This window comes from Haliotis rufescens, unplaced genomic scaffold (assembly GCF_023055435.1).
Source record: "Haliotis rufescens isolate VD_foot unplaced genomic scaffold, xgHalRufe1.0.p SCAF_18, whole genome shotgun sequence".
NCBI classification, from domain to species: Eukaryota; Metazoa; Mollusca; class Gastropoda; order Lepetellida; family Haliotidae; genus Haliotis; species Haliotis rufescens.
Window position 1 is genome coordinate 2,102,705 of NW_025963868.1, and position 13,903 is coordinate 2,116,607.

At 43.5% G+C, this 13,903-nt stretch overlaps 1 protein-coding gene across 1 annotated transcript in view; it reads left to right on the top strand.

Moving 5' to 3' along the window:
• LOC124120153 (multidrug resistance-associated protein 1-like) overlaps window positions 1-13,903 on the top strand; it is a 64,505-nt gene that overhangs the window by 9,010 nt on the left and 41,592 nt on the right. Inside the window, exons 2-6 of the mRNA XM_048398633.1 lie at window positions 5,053-5,229; window positions 7,850-7,969; window positions 8,840-8,968; window positions 9,680-9,799; window positions 12,005-12,066. Coding sequence (XP_048254590.1) covers window positions 5,053-5,229; window positions 7,850-7,969; window positions 8,840-8,968; window positions 9,680-9,799; window positions 12,005-12,066 — 608 coding nt within the window. The remainder of the gene's footprint in view (window positions 1-5,052; window positions 5,230-7,849; window positions 7,970-8,839; window positions 8,969-9,679; window positions 9,800-12,004; window positions 12,067-13,903) is intronic.

The window sequence follows — 13,903 nt, forward strand, 5'->3', positions numbered from 1 at the left end:
GCTGATCTGAAAGCGTGTACGTTTGGAAGTATAATTTGGAAAGCATAGTCGCCTTTTACGGCAAGAATGGGTTGTTGAAGACCTATTCTACCCCGGATCGTCAAAGGTGTCAGTGGTCTTTTCACTTATGTTTCTACCTGGCACAATGTTTGCGACAATTTTTGAATTAGGTTATGAATACATGCTATGAAATCACTATTCATTTGACAACAAACAACATTTGGTTGTTATTCTTTATATATTTAATATGCCTATAATTCCACATTTCTACATCTTTCCAAAACAATTAAAAAAATATCTTGAGAAAACACATGGTCTGTTATTTGTTTTCTAAGAGTAAACAGTTACTTGTATAATTTATAATCACAAGAAGTCAGAAATAATTGGATGCTTTTTTTCTCATTCGGCCTTTGGATTAAATGTCATATCTGTATTCCATGTATCTCATCATCTAGTAGTTTTGTAAGATAAAATTCATCTTTTGAAAGACTTGATAACATACTTTCATTTATACTTCTGACGTTTTCTCTTACACTGTTTTAAATTTCTATAATTATCGTCTCTAGCTCAGTGAATGTGTTTTGGTTTATTTCTTTAAGAATAAGGAAAAGGGAAATTGATAATTAAATCATCAGAATCTAACACTATTTCTGAAAAGTAATTATTTTGGGATAGCATACGTCATTCATACATTTGTATATTTTTATCTTTAATTTTTCCACCAGGTGTATTGCTATTTTATACTGTTTTCCAGGAAACTGTGAGGCTGTTAATGCTGTTGATTGCCCTGTCCCCATGGAGACGACGGATGAATTGTTTGATTGTTGTGTCACTTAGAATTTGGTGGATGACAAAGTAAAGACAATTTATGGATAATAATGTCTGTAAAGGCGAGGTTTTCGTATAGATCCTTATACCGTTGTGATTCACGATATAGGGCTCATATCGAACGTCTTATTGAGCCCGCTTGTCAACAGAATATGTCCAAAGTTACAGATAACCTATGACTATCACTACGATTGACTTTCTCAAAGATAATGATGTGGCAAACCTATAATGCAGCTTCCAAAACAAAAACATCTTCCAGTAGTTGAAAGTAGCATATTTGACAAATCAACGTCTGTGTAGATTCTGGCTTTTGAAAGAGTGAGTGAGTGAGTATGGTTTTACGCCGCTTTTAGCAATATTCCAGCAATATCACACCAGAAATGGGCTTCACACATTGTGCCCATGTCGGGAATCGAACCCGGGTCTTCGGCGTGATGAGCGAACGCTTTAACCACTAGGCTACCCGACCGCCCCTCTGTTGAAAGAACACTCATATCATTACGTACAAGAAGTTTAAATGCATTCACTCTTAAAGCCGATTTCTTGAAAGCTTATGATGTGAACAAGTGCCCTAAAATAGGAATGTTTTCTTGTTTTCTATTCTATTGGACAATGTGCCAACATGCAGGATTTAAATTACATAACAAGAAGAGTTTTGAGGTTGATCAGCTAACCATGTTGCTGCCAAATAGTCATGAATAGTAAGGGTTTGACAGAAATATATGACAATCAGATACAGGCACACTCCATACATCCTATACCTACAGACTACAGAGGGAACACTCCATACATCCTACACCTGCAAACAACAGAGGGAACACTCCATACATCCTACACCTGCAGACAACAGAGGGCACACCCTATACATCCTACACCTGCAGACAACAGAGGACACATTCTATACATCCTACACCTGCAGACAACAGAGGGAACACTCCATACATCCTACACCTGCAGACAACAGAGAACACATTCTATACATCCTACACCTGCAGACAACAGAGGGAACACTCTATACATCCTACACCTGCAGACAACAGAGGGCACACTCCATACATCCTACACCTGCAGACAACAGAAAACACATTCTATACATCCTACACCTGCAGACAACAGAGGGAACACTCTATATATCCTACACCTGCAGACAACAGAGGACACATTCTATACATCCTACACCTGCAGACAACAGAGGGCACACTCCATACATCCTACACCTGCAGACAACAGAGAACACATTCTATACATCCTACACCTGCAGACAACAGAGGGAACACTCTATATATCCTACACCTACAGACTACAGAGGGCAGACTCCATACATCCTACACCTGCAGACAACAGAGGACACATTCTATACATACTACACCTGCAGACAACAGAGGGAACACTCTATACATCCTACACCTGCAGACAACAGAGGACACATTCTATACATCCTACACCTGCAGACAACAGAGGGCACACTCCATACATCCTACACCTGCAGACAACAGAGAACACATTCTATACATCCTACACCTGCAGACCACAGAGGACACATTCTACACATCCTACACCTGCAGACCACAGAGGGCACACTCTATACATCCTACACCTGCAGACAACAGAGGGAACACTCCATACATCCTACATTTGAAGCTACCTACATTCTTTATGGCTGATGATAGTTTATTACATTTCAAACTTGTGAGCAGAACCTGAATGCAATGGGTGAATAGTGCTAATTTTATGGGATCTTTTACTATATAATTACTCATTTCCCCTCGACCAGAAGATAGTTACACTCCCGGTTATGTTTATATAATTAAAAAATAATTAATTGATAATTGTTTACTTGTGTATGAAGTATAATTATAGTATGTAAACGTTTTATTTAAATGTATATATATGTATCTGTGTATGTATATTAAAGTTCTCAATGTGTGTCAGAGCTTTGTCAGTGGTGTAAGTATGAGAGACATGGTCCGAACAAGGTAGACGTAAGTTAGGAAAATATATCACAGTTTTCGGATTGCTTCAAGTACGTTTGTGAAGTAACTGATTACTGTATTTCGAAAACATTTGACTAAATAACTCATCGTTTTGACCATCAAGTTGTCTTGTTCCTGTTGTATTGTCTCCTGAACCGAAGATCAAATATAGAATCCTGGTTACAGAATAAATCTTTAAATCTACAATTTATGGAGTCCTAAGATCTTTTCACTGATTATAGTAAATGACATTTCAAACGTGTGTGCAGAATGCATCTGAATGCAATGGGTGAGTATTGCTAATTTTAAGAGATTTTTAACTGTATCATTACTCATGTCCCCTCGACCAGAAGTGGGATAATGCCTTTAAAATCTACAACTAATGAAATATTTAGATTTCTTCTTGGCTCATGATGGTAAATCACATTTCATACTTGTGAGTGCAGAAGCTGAATGCAATGGGTCAATATTGTTTATGTAAAATATTTTTTACTATATTATTACTCATATCACCTTGACCAGAAATAGGATAGCGCCTTTAACATCTTCAATTAATGGAATGCTGCAGCTATTGACATATAGCACATTTTGAGTGGTCATATTGATTGGTATTGATTATTTATTTATAATTGTATTACGGTGATCAAACTGCAGAAGCGTCATAAGACCTTTAAAATCTTTAAACTGTAGAATATTTATAATTATTTTTCGCTGATGATAGTGATTAGGAATACACACTTATTACCAAATATTGAGAGAGGTAATGTTTGATACTTGTATAGCGATTATAATACGAGCATTATTACTGCTTTGTCACACCGGAACCTAGAGGTTTACCACAATGTTATCACACCTGTACCTAGAGGTTTACCACAATGTTATCACACCTGTGCCTAGATGATTACTACAGCTTTATCATACTTGTTCCTGGAGGTTTACTATAGTTTTATCTCACCTGTATCTAGAGGATTACTACATTTTATCATACTTGTTCCTAGAGGTTTACTATAGTTTTATCTCACCTGTACCTAGATGATTACTACAGTTGTATCATACTTGTTCCTGGAGGATAACTACAGTTGTATCATACTAGTTCCTAGAGGGTTACTACAGCTTTATCCCACCTGTACCTAGAGGGCTATTACAGCTTTATTCCACCTGTACCTAGAGGATTACTACAACGTTATCATTATTGTTCCAAGATGGTTACTACACTGTTGTCATACTTGTTCCTAGAGGTTTACTACAGTTTTATCCCATCTGTACCTGGAGGATTACTACAGCTTTATCATTCATGCTAGCATCACAAAACAAATTAGGTATCACAAAATATTAACTCTTTGATTTCTCTGGAGTGAGTGAGTGAGTGAGTGAGTGAGTGAGTGAGTGAGTGAGTGAGTGAGGGTTAACAGTATTCCTGTTATATCACGGCGTGTCATGTTTATATGGGAGGAAAGCCCGAAGTGATGCGATCTCAGACGTTTACCCTTTCGGTGAAACCCATGAGGACGGATATGGTGCTGACAAACCTAGAAACATAATTGGGGCGAACCGGGATTCGAACCCACTGTTATAGTTTAGTTTAACTAGTAGTTTAGTCTAACTAGTGGTTTAGATTTGTTTGGGTGGGTTTAGTTGTAACAATGTGTGTACTGTGCTACAGCCAGGTTTGGGTCAGACTTGGTGCTCTGGAGTACCATCAACACCTGTTTTAACCTATTCTGAGCCAAGCTTGGTGTTGGTGAATTTGCCCCAGAGTACCATCAACACCTGTTTTAACCTATTCTGAGCCAAACTTGGGGTTGGTGAATTTGCTCCAGAGCACTAACATCACCGGTTTTAAGCTATTCTGAGCCAAACTTGGGGTTGGGGAATTTGCCCCGGAGCACAGCCATCCAACAGCTATTCTTTTTAGCTTAGCTTGAATCATGTTAGATGTTGTGGGTCAAGCAATGTCTTGTATCCCAGGACGTGATCAACGCGTGGCCCGAGTTCTCACCTTGCATCCTTTACATGATTCGGGTGGGGGTGCTGTGTGGAAATGCTATTTATTGTATTCCCCCAATAATAAGTTCTGTATTCCAGGACGTGGATCTGTTGTTGAACAACACGTGGCCAGAGTTCTCACCATGCTTCCATCACATAGTGTTGGTGTAGGTGCCGTGTGGCTGGCTGTGGCTGACTCTCCAGGTCTTCCTCCTCCACCTCCACATAAGACAGTCCTCCCCCAATAATATGTTCTGTATTCCAGGACGTGGATCTGTTGTTGAACAACACATGGCCCGAGTTCTCACCATGCTTCCATCACACAGTGCTGGTGTGGGTGCCGTGTGGCTGGCTGTGGCTGACTCTCCCGGTCTTTCTCCTCCATCTCCACCGACGACCGGCGTCAGCCCAGCACATGTCTACTCTCACCCTCACAAAGATAGTAGGTACCAATAGCAACAGTGTCATGTGTCATAGTTGTGTAAACTGTAAAGGTATGTTCAGGGTCTCACACTCAAGGTTCTATGTCTGGCCTACAAGGGCATATCTGGTGATCCTCATATATGTATATAAACTAGTGTCCAAAAGAAACGATACCAACTTATTTTCAAAATTGTTTTTTACTAAGTGAATTGTCGAGTATGAAAACATGCCAATTCGTATTGCACATCCCAAACACAGCATAGTCGATAAAAAATACCGGGAACACGTGATCACTTCCGGGAAAAAACGTACATTTCGTGAAAGTGACATTTCCCTCTCTAGCATGTTCTGCACGTGCAGAAAAACTGTATAAAACGGCTGATCAGACACGTTGATATCACAGCAACAAAAAGAACACAAGATATGCCACGTTTGACAGCCATCGAGAGAGAGAGAGAGAGCCGTTGGAATGGTCCAACAAGGAGCGTCACACGTCGACGTCGCCAGAAGGTTGGGCTGCGCACGCATCACTATCACCAGGTTGATGCAGCGGTTACGTCAGACAGGTCAGACGTCAGACAGGCCCAGGAGTGTAAGACCACGAGTAACCACGCCCCGTGAAGATCGTTACATCCGGGTATTACACCTGAGAAACCGCACCGTAACAGCGACGTCCACGGCGGCTACAGCACTGGGACACAGGATCAGTCGACAGATCGTCTACAGGAGACTACGGCAGTATGGTATCCGGCCACGTCATCCCTACCGCGGACCGCTCCTGACGCCTCGACACCGGAACAACAGACTGATCTGGGCCAGGCGAGTTCAACGTTGGCAACGGCGGGACTGGGCACGTGTTATGTTCTCTGATGAGAGCAGATTCCTCATCTTCAGAAACGATGGACGGCAGCTTGTATACCGACGATTTGGTGAACGTTTGGCGCCTAACTGTATCCAACAGGTCCGGCCGTTTGGAGGTGGAGGGTTAATGGTTTGGGGTGGCATATGTGGTGACGTCAAAACGATGCTTGTCGTAATTCGTGGAAACCTGAATGCACAGCGTTATCTTGATGGCATCCTACGGCCTGTTGTGGTGCCCTTTAATCAGCAACAGCCTCGTGGACTCCTTTTCCATTATGACAATGCAAGGCCACACACAGCAAGATTGACACAGAACTTCCTTTCCAACGCCAACGTACAGGTTTTGCCATGGCCCGCATGTTCACCGGACATGAATCCCATCGAGCACTTATGGGACCACCTCGATCGGCAAATCCGACGTCGCCGTGTGCCTCCAGTCAACGTCCAGGACTTGGAACGATGTCTCCTCGAGGAATGGCAACGCATCACTCCCAACGTCATCAGACGTTTGACGTCATCAGTCCGTAGGCGTGTTCTTGCATGTATTGATGCTCACGGTGGACATACCCGCTACTGACTTGACTTTGAGACGTGTGGTGTGACATTTCCCGTTGTTTCTGTGATCAGTGCTCTAACGAAATGTTCATTTTTCGACCCCACCCATCTTTAAAGGCTTGTCATATTGGTTGTACAGATTTTATTGAAATGAAATTTTTGTACAGATGTTGTGATAGGATTTCTCAAAAGCATAACACCAATCCTAAACTTCTGCATTGTTTAGTTTTTCTTTTATGTCGTTGCAAACAGGTGGTATCGTTTCTTTTGGACACTAGTTTATATATGGGTACTACTAAAGCTGTGCACCCGAGACAGATAGTTGAGACCTGCAGACAACCAAAAGGCAGGACTCAAAGCTATTATTAACAGATTAATATAAAAAGATGCAACAAGGAAAGGTCAGGTGACCCTGGCACAGTCAGACTTGTCATTATCAGCCCAGCGACACGTGAAAAGCCGGGGTAGAATAGGTCTTCAGCAACCCATGCTTCCCGTAAAAAGCGACTATGCTTGTCGCAAGGGGCGACTAACAGGATCGGGTGGTCAGGCTCGCTGACTTGGTTGATGCATGCCATCGTATCCAAATTGCGTGGGTCGATGCTCATGATATCAATCAGTGGATTGTCTGGTCCAGACTCGATTATTTACAGACTGCCGTCATAAAGCTGAAATATTTCTGAGTGTGGCGTTAAACAACAAACAAACCAACCAACCATCAGCCCAGGGCCCTTGCCTCCTCCACACTGTAAGAGGCGCCCTATAACGGCTCTAAAATGACAGTAGAACTATATAAATTAGTGGCTAAAGGTCTGATATTTTACTGCAGTGTTTTGTGTTTTGTTCTCTTCTCCCTGTGCAGTATTCTGATGTCTACATGTCCTGTGAGGCTCCTGTCCGGGTTAACATTTCTAATAATAGATAAAACACAAAGAGTGAAAGTAATGACATGTACATTCAGAAAACGTTGGATGGAAATGTCATAAATGTAACATACTTGCAGCTATAGTAAGTGATCTGGTAAATGATTAAACAATATTGAAGGTGAAGATCACTCCTTTCACCCAGAGCCATTGAGACCAGGCCAAAACATTCCCATTTAATATGAATTTGTCCAAACATGCTTGAAAAATCAGGGCGCTAAACTCAGAAATATTTGCAGTTAATTCCGTTAGCAATTTTTAAGCAACATTGTTACACCACACGTTTGGTTGTGTTTTCAGATTGTGAGTGCTCTCCTGGCTCTACTGGCAGGTGTTGATATGGCCGTTGCAGCTTCCATCTTTAGGTCAAACTCCTCCCCAGCCTCCTATCATGCTCACATCCTGAAGATGCTCACTTTTGTGAGTACGTGTTGGTCAGTCAGTGCCTAGGTGATGAAGTACTTAAAGTACTAACTTAATATTTTCAAGACACTTTTACATATCGCTTAAATGCAAAGCTGTTGAAACAAATATTGTTGTGGCTTATTTCCTAACCTATTGCTCTGTTGCATTCCATGTGCCTTGTGTGCTGTGTTGCAGGTGCTCTGCGTGTTGTGTTGCAGGAGCTCTGCGTGTTGTGTTGCAGGTGCTCTGCGTGTTGTGTTGCAGGTGCTCTGCGTGTTGTGTTGCAGGTGCTCTGCGTGTTGTGTTGCAGGAGCTCTGCGTGTTGTGTTGCAGGTGCTCTGCGTGTTGTGTTGCAGGTGCTCTGCGTGTTGTGTTGCAGGTGCTCTGCGTGTTGTGTTGCAGGTGCTCTGCGTGTTGTGTTGCAGGTGCTCTGCGTGTTGTGTTGCAGGTGCTCTGCGTGTTGTGTTGCAGGAGCTCTGCGTGTTGTGTTGCAGGTGCTCTGCGTGTTGTGTTGCAGGAGCTCTGCGTGTTGTGTTGCAGGTGCTCTGCGTGTTGTGTTGCAGGTGCTCTGCGTGTTGTGTTGCAGGTGCTCTGCGTGTTGTGTTGCAGGTGCTCTGCGTGTTGTGTTGCAGGTGCTCTGCGTGTTGTGTTGCAGGTGCTCTGCGTGTTGTGTTGCAGGTGCTCTGCGTGTTGTGTTGCAGGAGCTCTGCGTGTTGTGTTTCAGGTATTCTGCGTGTTGTGTTGCAGGTGCTGTGTATGTTGTGTTGCTGGTGCTAATCATGTTGTGTTACAGGTGCTAATCATGTTGTGTTGCAGGTGCTAATCATGTTGTGTTGCAGGTGCTAATCATGTTGTGTTACATATGCTAATCATGTTGTGTTGCAGGTGCTATGTATGTACCTAACACTACAGTCACAGAGGAAGGGGCTGTCAAGTTCCTGTATCTTGTTCATCTTCTGGTTTCTGATTGTCACCTGCAACATCATCCCCTTCTACACATACATCATTCAGTGGGTGAGTCTAACCATAGTTACTGTGTCCTAATTGGTGTGATCTGGGTGTCCTCAGTGTGTTCTGGGTGTCCTCTGTGAGTTCTAGGTTTCCTAAGTGTGGTCTACGTGTCCCCATCGTGCTCTATGTGTCCGCAGGGTACTGCAGGTATCCTCAGGGTGCTGTAGGTGTCCCCAGTATGCTCTAGGTTTGTTCCGTGCACTCTAAATGTTCTTGGTGTGATCTGGGTGTGCTCGGTGTGGTCTAGATGTCCTCCGTGTGACCGGAGTGTCCTCAGTGTGGACTGGGTGTCCTCAGTGTGACCGGAGTGTCCTCAGTGTGACCGGAGTGTCCTCAGTGTGGACTGGGTGTCCTCAGTGTGTTCTAGGTGTCCTGATGTGACCCTGCAGGAGGACTCAATGATACTCAGCGTAGTGGCCTAGCTTTGTGGCTCCTACTCCGTGTTTTAAACAATTGTAAATAGAAATATGTGGATGTAAAAATGCCAGGGCGTCGTTAAATATTAACCCACTCACTTACATGATCTGGATGCACTACGTATGCTCAATATTTTCAAAGTGGGATCTGGATGTTCTCAGTACGATCTGAGTATCCTCACTTTGATATGGGTGTCCCCACTATGCTATGGGTTTCCTCAGTATGAGAATTATAACATGACATATTTATTTATTCATTTAAAGTACACTGGTGATATTCTGTAAATGTGTTTGACAGGCGAAGCCCCCTGTTGCCAGACTCATACTATTCTTCACCGGTTACGCAATCCTCTTCTCCCAATTTGTCCTCCATCTATTTGCTGAGAGGTTCCCCAGTCACAAGAAGAGTGGAGCAAGGGTAAGATCTGTCATATGTGCTCCAAATATATTATCCAGCTTCCGTAGAGGTTCCCAGTTCACAAACAGAGTGGAGCAAAGGTAAGATCTGTCATATGTGCTCCAAATATATTATCCAGCTTCCGTAGAGGTTCCCCGTTTACAGGTAGAGTGGATCAAAGGTAAGATCTGTCACAGGTGTCCCAACTTGATGATCTGGCTTCAGTAGAGATTACCTGTTCACAAGAAGAGGGGATCAAAGGTCAGATCTGTCACTGGTGCCCCAACTTGATGATCTGGCTTCAGTAGAGATTCCCAGGTCACAAGAAGAGTGGATCAAAGGTCAGATCTGTCACAGGTGCCCCAACTTGATGATCTGGCTTCAATAGAGATTCTCTGTTCACAAACAGAGTGGATCAAAGGTCAGATCTGTCACAGGTGCCCCAAGTTGATGATCTGGCTTCAGTAGAGATTCCCAGTTCACAAGAAGAGTGGATCAAAGGTAAGATCTGTCACAGGTGTCCCAACTTGATGATCTAGCTTCAGTAGAGATTCCCAGGTTACAAGAAGAGTGGATCAAAGGTAAGCTCAGCCACAGGTGCCCCAAGTTGATGATCTAGCTTCAGTAGAGGTTCCCAGTTCACAAGAAGAGTGGATCAAAGGTAAGCTCTGTCACAGGTGTCCCAACTTGATGATCTGGCTTCAGTAGAGGTTCCCAGTTCACAAGAAGAGTGGATCAAAGGTAAGCTCTGTCACAGGTGCCCCAAGTTGATGATCTAGCTTCAGTAGAGGTTCCCAGTTCACAAGAAGAGTGGATCAAAGGTAAGCTCTGTCACAGGTGTAACAAATTGCTTGCAATAAACAAACATTTTACTGCACAGCTGCCTGTCAACATGTGATGTGTTCGGGTGGCGTCAGTGGTGTCAGTGAAGCTGGTAGGTACCAGGGATGATGTGGGTACATCTGTTGTTGGACAGCTGTCAGTGGACTATTTGCATGGTATGGTAGACAATCAAGTGTTCTATGATATGCCAAAATGTTTGTAGATACCCATCTCTGTAAATTCACAACTACTTGTCGTGGCAGTGTTATCTCTTCTTCAATATACACACCTGAGAAAATGGTTACTGTCTTGCTAAGATTTTAATGTTTGCTAGAAGTTCCGACGCGCATCATTAGTCTTTGTTTATGTTCATCAGGTATGGTAGGAGATTGTCTGACTAAAGGTGGCGAATAATTTGCATGCTTGATGTAGGAATGTCCAGAAACATGGGCATGTGTAATGAGATCAAGAACTGCCCAAGGTCTGAGTGGTTTCGTGTAACGTCAGCACGCTTGGTTAGGCGACAACCCTCAGCCATAAGCACATGTCTGAGTAAGTAAGTGAGTTGGGTTTAACGTCACTTTTAACAATATTCCACTTATATCACGGCGTGTCAGCTTAATATGGGAGGAAAGCCTGAAGTGATGCAGGTCTTAGACGTTTACCATTTCGGTGAAACCCACGAGCACGAGTATGGTGCTGACAAACCTAGAAACGTAATCGGGTCGAACCGGGATTCGAACCCACAATCATAGGTTTCTGGCATGCCCAAGGGACGCAACTCTGCACAGCGAATCGCGGCGCCTTAGACGACTGGGCCATCCGTGCCACCCAGCACCTGTCTGAAGGAGAATTGGATGCCCATGGTCATCACAGACATGAAGAAATCGACTTAAGTCAGCAGGGTTGAGGTCAAGAACGTCTTACGCTGTTAGATTGTTAGTGTGTTTGTCCGTTGTTAAACGCTACACTCAGCAATATTCCAGCTATATGACGGCGGTCTGTAAATAATCGAGTCTGGACTAGACAATCCAGTGATTGACATCATGAGCATCGATCCACGCAATTGGGATCGATGACATGCATCAACCAAGTCAGCGAGCCTGACTACAAGATCCTGTTAGTCGCATCTTATGACAAGCATAGTCGTCTTTTACGGCAAGCATGGGTTGCTGAAGACCTATTCTAACCCGGATCTTCAGGGGATGTTTACACAGGAGACATGGTGATTAAGGTTGAGCAGGGCACGCGGTGACTACAAGTTTTCAACAGTCTCGTCACAGAAAGTAACAATTTGCCATCAGTGTATAATATCACCGTCCTCATTTAGCGACAAATTCTTTCGGGAAATGACACTTTCTGGTTTCTATGCCTCGCAAACTTGACGCTGCTTGTATGTTCCAGGAACCGTGTCCCGAGACATCCGCAGCCTTTCTCAGTAAGATCACCTTCCACTGGATAACAGGGTAGAGTAGTTCACAGTCTCACTCTTTACACTGGAAAACAGGGTAGAGTAACTCACAGTCTCACTCTTTACACTGGATAACAGGGTAGAGTAGCTCACAGTCTCACACTTTACACTTGGTAACAGGGTAGAGTAGCTCACAGCCTCACACTTTACACTGGAAAACAGGGTAGAGTATCTAACAGCCTCACTCTTTACACTGGATAACAGGGTAGAGTAACTCACAGTCTCACTCTTTACACTGGATAACAGGTTAGAGTAGCTCACAGTCTCACACTTTACACTTGGTAACAGGGTAGAGTAGCTCACAACCTCACTCTTTACACTGGAAAACAGGGTAGAGTAGCGAACAGTCTCACTCTTTACACTGGAAAACAGGGTAGAGTAGTTCACAGTCTCACTCTTTACACTGGAAAACAGGGTAGAGCAGCGAACAGTCTCACACTTTACACTGGAAAACAGGGTAGAGTAGTTCACAGTCTCACTCTTTACACTGGATAACAGGGTAGAGTAGCTAACAGTCTCACTCTTTACATTGGATAACAGGGTAGAGTAGCTCACAGTCTCACTCTTTACACTGGATAACAGGGTAGAGTAATTCACAGTCTCACTCTTTACACTGGAGAACAGGGTAGAGTAGCTCACAGCCTCACTCTTTACACTGGAAAACAGGGTAGAGTAGTTCACAGTCTCACTCTCTACACTGGAAAACAGGGTAGAGTAGTTCACAGTCTCACTCTTTACACTGGATAACAGGGTAGAGTAGCTCACAGTCTCACACTTTACACTGGATAACAGGGTAGAGTAGCTCACAACCTCACACTTTACACTGGATAACAGGGTAGAGTGGCTCACAGTCTCACTCTTTACACTGGATAACAGGGTAGAGTAGCTCACAGTCTCACACTTTACACTGGATAACAGGGTAGAGTAGCTCACAACCTCACACTTTACACTGGATAACAGGGTAGAGTGGCTCACAGTCTCACTCTTTACACTGGATAACAGGGTAGAGTAGCTCACAGTCTCACACTTTACACTGGAAAACAGGGTAGAGTAGTTCACAGTCTCACTCTTTACACTGGAAAACAGGGTAGAGTAGTTCACAGTCTCACTCTTTACACTGGATAACAGGGTAGAGTAGCTCGTAACCTCACACTTTACACTGGATAACAGGGTAGAGTAGCTCACAGTCTCACTCTTTACACTGGATAACAGGGTAGAGTAATTCACAGTCTCACACTTTACACTTGATAACAGGGTAGAGTAGCTCACAGTCTCACTCTTTACACTGGATAACAGGGTAGAGTAGCTCACAGTCTCACTCTTTACACTGGATAACAGGATAGAGTAATTCACAGTCTCACTCTTTACACTGGATAACAGGGTAGAGTAGTTCACAGTCTCACTCTTTACACTGGAAAACAGGGTAGAGTAGCTCACAGTCTCACTCTTTACACTGGAAACAGGGTAGAGTAGTTCACAGTCTCACTTTACACTGGATAACAGGGTAGAGTAGTTCACAGTCTCACTCTTTACACTGGATAACAGGGTAGAGTAGTTCACAGTCTCACTCTTTACACTGGAAAACAGGGTAGAGTAGTTCACAGTCTCACTCTTTACACTGGAAAACAGGGTAGAGTAGTTCACAGTCTCACTCTTTACACTGGAAACAGGGTAGAGTAGTTCACAGTCTCACTCTTTACACTGGATAACAGGGTAGAGTAGCTCACAGTCTCACACTTTACACTGGATAACAGGGTAGAGTAGCTCACAACCTCACACTTTACACTGGATAACAGGGTAGAGTGGCTCACAGTCTCACTCTTTACACTGGA